The sequence below is a fragment of the Aquarana catesbeiana genome, linkage group LG13 (genome assembly GCF_042186555.1).
Source record: "Aquarana catesbeiana isolate 2022-GZ linkage group LG13, ASM4218655v1, whole genome shotgun sequence".
Lineage (NCBI taxonomy): Eukaryota > Metazoa > Chordata > Amphibia > Anura > Ranidae > Aquarana > Aquarana catesbeiana.
In genome coordinates, this window is record NC_133336.1 from 58,825,039 (window position 1) to 58,834,779 (window position 9,741).

The following is a 9,741-nucleotide window of genomic DNA, read 5'->3' on the forward strand; positions in this document are numbered from 1 at the left end:
AGGACAGGTTCCACTCAGAACAGGCCTCGCCATGGTAGACCATAGGAGTTGAGTGCACGTGGTCAGCGTCATATCCAGAGGTTGTCTTTGGGAAATAGACGTATGAGTGCTGCCAGCATTGCAAAAAAAAAAAGCTAGCTATGCAGTTAAAGGGTGTTTTGTAAATTAAAACAAACCATGCAGCTCTGACTAAAGTTGAAGAAAGCCCTTGCTATAGTTGTAGGCCATTTACATACCTCCCAAAGCCTGACTGGAATACTTCCAGGACATTGTTAGGCCATTGCTAAGAGAGGCCTAGTCATTACTGTTCACCTTCACCATCACAGGAGCAAGATTTTTCTCTGATTCAAACCCCCTCACGTGTTCTTTCTCTCCCATAATGCAGTAGCTCTGAGCTCAGTGTTTGAGAGCTCACTCCTGTGATGGTGGAGGTGAGCAGTAATGACTAGGCCTCACTTAGCAACGTACTGGGGGTAGTCCAGTCAGGCTTCATGAGGTATGTATATGGCCTACACCTATAGCAAGGGCGTTATACAACTAGAAAAGCTGCAAAATTTGCTTTTATCTACAGACATCCCTGCATAGGCAGTTTTTGGTAAAGGTGAACTAACCTATTAAACATTCTATTTAGTTAGTTATTTTTTTCCTTTAGTGTTGTGATACACCCTAAAAGGGAAGACATTTGGTAATCGATATTTATGGTCTATGTGTCATAAGACTGCTTTACCCTACATACAGTGGTCATATTTTCTGAGCCTGTAGTTATTTGTCTGCCTCCAGTCTCCCCTACTGACACCTATCGAAACTATATCTGACCCACATGTGCAAACAGAGTTGAAATTGAAGTGCCACACCACTGCTAAATGGTCCAGATTCATCTTTATTTCATTAAAGGTCAGGGGTACAATTCAAAAAGTAGCCAATACGTTTCGGGGGTCTAAGTGCCCCCTTCATCAGGGCTTGACTGGCAACAAAGTGAACTGGACTTACAATGGTATTTTTCCTGGTGTGAATTCAAAGCACAGGCCTAGTCAGCAGCTTGTTTGGCAGTAAAAAATGGCATTCTCTGACCTGTACAAGAAATATCATGCTATTGCAGCTGCTGAGATAAGTGATTGTAGATAGAGTTTTGTGTTAATTACTTCTGCTCCTGAAAACACCTGCTCTGAAATTTCAGCTAGTGTGCAAGGGACGAAAGAAAAGTCATAGAGAAGAAAAAAACATATCGAAGACAGGCTGTATGCTGCCCTGCAATCACTCTTACCCCCCGCACCACTGGCCAATAGGTGCTGGCTTCAAGCGGTTAATTACCCGCTATGTTATAATGATATTCCAACAAGAATGAGAAGCAGCTCTGTATCATAAACGCTTGGTATAAAAATGTATTCTTACTTTCCGGTACAAAGGTTGTTCTGTCCGCTTCTCTGCCCTCTAACACGTTTCACTATGTCGACATTTAAACTTTTGACAAAGTGAAATGCGTTAGTGGACAGACAAACAGATGGAACAGTCCTTTGTACTGGTAAGTACCAGTACACTTTTATACCAGGCTTTTATGATGGAGAAAGGCTTCTCTTTCTTTGTTAGAATATCAAGAAAAAAACATCTTGCATAATGATGTTCAGTTAATACACGCAATGCCCTATTTGTCACGAACTCAGTAAGGATTCAACCAATTTCTGCAGCCAGTGCAGATACTCCCAGTGCCAGCCTGTAGTGAAATTTCAGCTAGAGCACAGGGTACAATGAAAAAACACACACAGTAGAGATCACAGTTTTCACCAATATCCGCACTGCCTTGATTACCTGGAAATCATTTAAATGCAGTCTATAATTTCAGTATGTATGATAACATGCCATTTGTTTTCCCGGTCACATAATTATTTTGTAATAATGTATACAACCTATAAACTGTCAAAAAAAAAATGTATTCGGTACTAAACATTAAATTGTATTTTTACCTTGAAAATTCAAGGGTCTTGGTGTCTTCTTTCCAGTACCAGTGTCCCGGTGTGGGTTTTGGGATCTGCAATGAAATATCACATACATATCATATGTTTTTTAAAGAGATTCCCTGTCTTTGCCCTTTCAGAGCATACTATTCACGCCTTCCATATCCTTCTCTGCTGCTCCCCTGCTCTGCAGTTCTAACCCCATATGTGCTCCATGTCAGATGACTGCATCGTGCTCCTCATGCGACAGTGTTCAGGCTTGTTGATTGGCTGCACAGAGTTCAGAGGTGTGCTGTACCAGAGAGCACAGAGTTCGGGGGTACACTACACACAAAGCGCAGAGTTCAGAGGTGTGCTGTAGCACAGAGTGCAGAGTTCAGGGGTGTTTAGGGGTTCGCTACACACAGAGTTCAGGAACTCAACCATGCCCTCCACACACACACACACACACCAAACGTCATCAAATAGTAGGTGTGGCAAAATTTCACTAACAGTGGGAGGTCTTAAAGTGGCTTTAAACATCAGGAGTGCATTACAGAGTGCAGAGTTCAAGGGTGCGCTACACACATAGAGCTGAGATCAGGGGTGTGCGACACATAGATATTATTTAGGTCATTGTATGGATAGGATAGGAGTTAGAGGAGCTGGAGGGTCTACTATTGGTCACAAGAATTATTGAAGCACCTGGTCACTTACCATTGATATAATCTTTATTTCGATGGATAATAACATTATTTTCTGAATAAAGCAGTGCTAAACTATTGCTTAGTTTACATGCCATCTTCCAAATCCCCCCTCCCCTCACTTACTCACGTGGTCGAGTGCTCCCTGACATAGAGGAGCCACAGCTTTTTGATCACGCGGCCACACTGAAGTTAAGAATAAAACAGTATTTAGGCCCCTGGGCGTTTTATGTGCAGTGCGGGGAAAAAAGCCTTGAATGCTGCATCTTTGATTCGCTTTTATCAAAACACACAATATATAGATTTCAAAGGTAACACGCCTAAGGGCTCATGCACACAGGAGGTTTTTGCAGATGCTTTTAGGGGCATCTGGCATTTTTTTTTACTGCCTCTGAACTCTCCTCCATGTTAGCCTATGTGTCCATGCACATATAAACTTTCAGAGGAGTTTGGAGACATAAGCGTTAAGGGGAAGTAAAAAGAAATGACTGCCTGTGCGTCCTGGAGCAAAGACTGTTTGGCTGTAAAAACGCAAAACGTCCAAAAACATGTCTAAAAATGGCAAAACGGTGTAACAAGCTTTTAGCCACATTTGGTGTTTTTAGCTGTTAATACATTTTAGGGAGTGTTTTTATTGTAAAAACCCTAACGCTCAAAAGCGCGAAAGAAACGTTCAAAAACACTATTCAAAAATGCGGTTTTAACGCTGCCTTTTCCTGACAGAAGCATCTACATTAATTTAGATATGTCTAAAACATATCTTTGGTACAGATAACCCAAATTAGTGTATATTATTTAGTCTGTGTGAGCCTAGGTTCACATTGATGCGATTTGGCATGCGATTTGACATGTCAAATCGCATGCCAAATCGGCGGCTATTGCCGGCAATGGCACAGTCAGAATTGGTGCGATTCTCAAAAGTAGGTTCTGTACTACTTTTGGCTGCTTCAGGTGCGATTTCAACAGACAGCTGTGTCTCTGAAATCGCCCCAAAAGTCGAAATGACATACGGGTATGAAATTGTACGAGTTCAGCTGAACTCGCACAATTTCAATCCCACAGCAGTGTGAACCTAGGCTGAAAGTTATAGAGTTTTCAAGCTATGGTACTAATCATTGAAAATTGATCACACCTGATGTACTGATGGCCTATCTCATTTCTTGAGGCCCTGAAATGTCCCCCAAATTACCCCTTTTTGGAAAGTAGTCCAAGGTATTTAGTAAGAGGCATGGTGAGTTTTTTGAAGTTTATTAGTTCTTTTTTTCCCACAATTCTTAGGAAAATGAAGAAATGAATTTATTTTTATTTTTTGTTATACACAAAATTGTCTCGCCCCCGGGGGATGTACACGAGCGACGTGAATGAGGACAACACATGTTACTGGCTGTGATTTGACACAGCCGGTCACATGGTAAAGAACCATTTTTATTGGTTCTTTACCCCTTATTGGGGATGGGCTGTGTCCAAGGGATAGGCCTTATCCCCGATTGCCGCAATCCCTTTATATAATAAAAATAGGTCAAAAAATCGCTCTGTATAATCCTTCTCAGGTAGGTCTGTCTCCACTGGCTGGCGATGTTCTGTCCCTTTAAGTCCCTCCTCGGATGGATTAGTGTTCAAATATAAGGACAAAGATGCCTCCAATGGTGAAGTAATGACTATTTTATTTACAGGTTAAAACTGAAAAAAAAGACTCACAAATAAAAAGGGCTAAAAATGTCCATTCATAGCATATACAGAAAACTGGATGTACTTGGGTGTACCAAAATGGAGACATCTGGCTGCACCTTGAATTGACGTCACTGTGCTTCCGTCCTAAACATTACTTCATGCCCCACTTAATCCCTGATAAAGTCATGTGGGCCGTGACGTAACACGTAAGACGGAAGCATGCTGATGTCACTTCTGGGTGTAGCTGAAAGTCTGCCATTTTGGTACACCCAAATACACTCAGTTACCTGTATATGCTGTGAATGGGCATTTTTAGCCCTTTTTTTTGTGAGTAGTTTTTTTTTACTGTTTTAACCTTTAACCACTTCAGCCCCGGAAGGATATGCCCCCTTAATGACTAGAGCATTTTTTGTGATACGGCACTGCGTTGTTTTAATTGACGATTGCGCAGTCGTGCGACGCTGTACCCAAACAAAATTGACGTCCTTTTTTTCCTACAAATACAGTTTTCTTTTGGTAGTATTTGATGACCTCTACGGTTTTTATTTTTTGCGCTAATTTTTTTTTTTACTTTCTGCTATAATACATATCCAAAAAAAAATATAAAAAAATGAATGTATTGATCAGTTTAGGCCAATATATATTCTTCTACATATTCACAATAGGCGTATATTAATTGGTTTGCGCAAAAGTTATAGCGTATACAAACTACGAGATAGATTTAGGGACTTTTTTTTATTGTTTTTACTGGTAATGGCGGCAATCTGTGATTTTTTTTGCGGGACTGCGACATTGCGGCGGACAAATTTGACCCCAAATGATACTTTTTGAGGACCAGTGACATTATTACATTGATCAGTGCTATAAAAATGCACTGATCAATGTAAAATTGACACTGGCAGGGAAGGGGTTAACACTAGGGGGCGATTAAGGGGTTAGGTGTGTTCCCTCAGCGTGTTCTAACTGTAGGGGGGATGGGCAATCTGTGATTTTTTTGCGGGACTGCGACATTGCGGCGGACAAATTTGACCCCAAATGATACTTTTTGAGGACCAGTGACATTATTACATTGATCAGTGCTATAAAAATGCACTGATCAATGTAAAATTGACACTGGCAGGGAAGGGGTTAACACTAGGGGGCGATTAAGGGGTTAGGTGTGTTCCCTCAGCGTGTTCTAACTGTAGGGGGGATGGGCTTACTGAAACATGACAGAGATCACTGTTCCCGATCACTGAGAGCAGTAGATCCCTGTCATGTCACTAGGCAGAACGGGGAAATGCCTTGTTTACATAGGCATTTCACAGGTCTGCCTCTCCTTATGTGCCCGCTATCCTCCTTGTACGGAGTGACATACAGGTACGTTACTTTGTGCAGGAGAGCCAACCTGCCGCAGTATATCTGCGTGAGCAGGTCGGCAAGTGGTTTAATAAAAAAAGTCATTACTGCACCATGGGAGGCATCTTTGTTCTTATATTTGAGCACTGATCCATCTGCGGAAGGGACTTAAAGGGATAGTACGGCGGCCGCAGGAAATGTGGCGTATGGGGGGGGGGGGCGGACCCAACCTTGCCTCGCTCGGGGGCCCGAGTCCTTCTGATCGAGGCCCAGCCTGCAGATGAGGCGCCAGGCCAGGATGGCCAGGGACCGCATCTGGAATCGCTAAGAGTCTTGCTCTTTTCAAGGTTTTGTATCATGCCGGGAGGTCGCCCCTCTGACGCGGGCAGGGGGGTCCTCCCCCCTCCCCGCTTCCCCCTCCCTGAGACCGCGCGCCAAGCTGGCCAGCTGGGACTTTGCCGAGCAATTGGCGGCCACAGACCGTGCAGGCTGAATGAGCGCCGTGCTGCCCAGCCGGGACTTTGCCTTTTTTTGGCGTGAGGAACCACGGCGGCCAAGCGTTCATTGTGACGTCCCTTTTTAATCTTTCCGTTCGGTCGAGCTGGGGCATGAAGCAGGGTTAGGCGTGTGCCACAGCTGGACGAGGCATCGCCCCCCACTGCCCTCGCTCCCGACTCCCCTCTCCCCGGAGGGCGAGGCGGGGAGTGGGGCACGAGTAGCGGCAGCAACTCTGGACGCACGCCAGGCCCTTCTGCCAGCCAGTAGAGACAGGCCTGCCTGAAAGGGATTATACAGAGTATTGACCTATTCTTATAGGTCAAAAAATCAAGGTGAGCATTCACATCTGAAGGTGGAGGAGAACAGTGGTGATACAGTGAATTTGGAAAGTATTTACAGCGACAACGACCCTAAGCACACAGCCAAGATAACAAAGGAGTGGCTATGGGACAACTCTGTGAATGTCCTTGAGTGGCCCAGTCAGAGCCCAGACTTGAACTCGATTGAACATCTCTGGAGAGATCTGAAAATGGCTGTGCACCGACGTTCCCCATCCAACCTGATGGAGCTTGAGAGGTCCTGCAAAGAAGAATGAGAGAAACTGTCCAAAAATAGGTGTGCCAAGCTTGTAATATCATACTCAAAAAGACTTAAGGGTGTAATTGGTGCCAATGGTGCCTCAACAAAGATTTGAGCAAAGGCTGTGAATACTCATGTACATAGGATTTATTTTTTTTTTGTTTTTTATTTTTAATTTTTAACTTCTTTCATGTTGTCATTCTGGGGTATTGTTTGTAGAATTTTGAGGAAAAATAATGAATTTAATCCATTTTGCAATAAGGCTGTAACATAACAAAATGTGGAAAAAGCGAAGCGCTGTGAATACTTTCCGGATGCACTGTATTTGTGCAAGATTCACTGGTGTTTTGCATCACATTCTAAACGCCACAAGAGGGAACACGTCACGGAAGGATTTACATACATCTGTTGGGACTTATTATATGATGGGACTAATTCTGCACATTATTATTATTATACACGATTTATATAGCGCCAACAGTTTACGCAGCAAACAACAATGTAGAGGGGGGACAGCACAATTACAGTACAGTTCAATACAGAAGGGACAGGAGGGCCCTACTCGTAGAGCTTACATTCTAAAGGGAGGGGGTGGTGGTACAAAAGGTATTAGATTTGCACATTAAATTTGTTAATATTTCATTTTTTTCTGCTGGGTTAGAATCCCTGGAAGGTGTTTATTTTTTGTAAGATATAATAAGCATTCACTTTTTATTGATTTATATGAAGTGTGTCATTTATTCACATGTATTTTGAAAGTTTATTTAGGTCTTTGTATGGATGGGAGTTAGAGGAGCTGGAGGGTCTAAAATTGGAGGACTTGGTCACAAGAATAATTGAATCACTTGGTCACTTACTATTGATAAAATCTTTATTTCGATGGATAATAATATTATTTTCTGAGTAGAGCAGTGCAAAATTATTGCTTAGTTTACATGCCATTGCCCCCCACCCCTCTGTTGTCAGCACTCCCTCTAATCTGCTGCAAATGCTGCTCAATGGAACAGATGACCACAGCCTCATGCACAGGAGACGCTGCTAAACGCGCGTTCAGAGGCAGTTGGACACTTTTTTCAACTGCCCCTGAACCCATTCAATGTTATCCTATGTGTCCATGTACACAGTCTCGTTTGTTGGTGTTTTTAGGCAGTTGCGTTTAACCTCGTTTTTCCAGAAGCAAAAAAATGGGTTCAGACGCAAACGTTTTCCAGGTTTCAGACGCCAAACGTGGCTAAACGCGGGTACTGCTTTTAGCCGCGTTTGCGTTTATAAGTGTTTTTAAAGGAACCCTATTTTTTGGACCAGAAAACACAGAAATATGATTGTAAACTGCAGCAGAGAATGACATTTTGGGACCCGAATTTGGGGCCCTGTATCTCAGGGCCACTTGGTGCTAGGAACCCCAAATTTGGTGTGCAAACACAGTGGAACTAGCACTACAACATATCCAAAGTTGGGGTTCATAGCCTCCAAGTGACCCCGAGATACGGGCCCCAAAGTTGGGTCGCAAAATTTCATTCTCTGCTCTGCAATATGTTCAATATGGGATCCATTTCCAAAAAAAAACACAGAAAGAGAGGCAAATGCAAGTATACAACTGCTCTCTCTGCTGCTGCTGCTCACTCTGATCAAAATGGCAGAAATAGTTAAAATTTATCATGCTTTCTGAGCTTGGGGTGGGTCTTTGTTATCTTAACTAAATGCTTCTAGAGGCAAACGCGGTTAAACGCGGCTAAACGCGCCATGCAAATGCGGCAAAATGGGCGTTTCTACACGCCGGTTTCAGCTTTTAAAAAACATGTGTTCAGCAGAGTTTGCACCGGCGTCTTGTGTGCATGAAGCCTAATAAAAAAAGGATATTTACACGCTGCATAGGTATGAGGAGGGGGGGGGGGGGAGCAAGATTTTAACCAGACTTATATTAGCCTTTACTTCCACTTTAAATGACTTCCTGTCCCCGTACTGAGCTGCGTTGTCACCCTAGGACAGGGAGTGTGTTAGGACTACATAACACCTCCCTCTCTACTCCCTAATAGTGGAGGTGTCTTGTCATTCATGGAGATGGCAGGGAACAATGTTAACTGATAACAGTGCGGAGTGTATAGGGAGTTCCCCTTTATTTCTAGCTGGATGAACAGCTATTTTCTTTTTGCACTTATCACATATCATAAAGTGCGATCCATGCTGCAGTATATTTAGCAAACCAAAAGGGAGCAAATAAGGCCGCTTTCACATATCGCTTTAGCGGGAACGCAGGTTCCCTCTAGCAATTTGGGTAGCGCAATTCATTCATTTCCTTGAATGGGCTGCCTTATGCACAATTGTCGTTCCAAAGAAGCTCAAAGACCACATTTTGACAGTGATGATTTTTCTGCGATTTTCACGCGTTTTGTAGCGTCACAATCGCAGCAAAATCACGCTGCATTTGGAGTGCCATTCAAGATGAATGCCACCCAAACGCATGTCCTGCCTTTGGCTGCAATTTGGAATTGCATTCCACATCGCCCATATGTGGGTGGGTGTAAGGGAAGCTTATTGTTGGAGCTCACATACACCAGAATGTCATTATTACTGATAGTACAGATATTTGGAATCAGGGTGGATTTTCACTGGCATGAAATCAACATTAAAAAAAATACCCCAGAATATACAGTACTGTGAAGTACACTGACTGATCCAGCAGAGCAATGGGAATAAAGCAACTTACCGGCTCCATAGCTGTTCAGAAGGATGGCCATTTGCAATCACTGCATTGTTTACAGTGAGGAGTTGGTTGCTAGGCAGTCTGTAGTAGACGCCTCTGTAGGCTGTGATTGGCAGGGGGGTGTGGCTACAAGTTGCAGCCTGAGATGAAGGTGAGAGCTGATCATGCTGGAAGAGTCAGTGATATTCAGTGAATGTTCTCTTTATCAGAGCACTATTGTTGCTGCTCAAGTTGAATAGAGACTACAATAATTTTCCTCTATAGTGATTCTTTAACTGCCTCAATACAGGGCACTTTTACCCTCTTCCTGCCAGGT

The 9,741-nt window shown here is 43.2% G+C and overlaps 1 protein-coding gene across 2 annotated transcripts in view; it reads right to left on the reverse strand.

Annotated features, from left to right (window-relative positions):
- The window catches only part of PPP1R36 (protein phosphatase 1 regulatory subunit 36), a 73,923-nt gene extending 64,387 nt beyond the window's left edge, over positions 1 to 9,536 (reverse strand). For both annotated transcript variants that reach the window (XM_073609521.1, XM_073609520.1), the window contains exons 1-2: positions 9,429 to 9,536; positions 1,962 to 2,026 (exon numbers count right to left, since the gene is read on the reverse strand). In XM_073609521.1, the coding sequence (XP_073465622.1) occupies positions 1,962 to 2,026; positions 9,429 to 9,437 (74 nt within the window). In that variant the 5' untranslated portion in view covers positions 9,438 to 9,536. The remainder of the gene's footprint in view (positions 1 to 1,961; positions 2,027 to 9,428) is intronic.
- Positions 9,537 to 9,741: the final 205 nt, after the last annotated feature.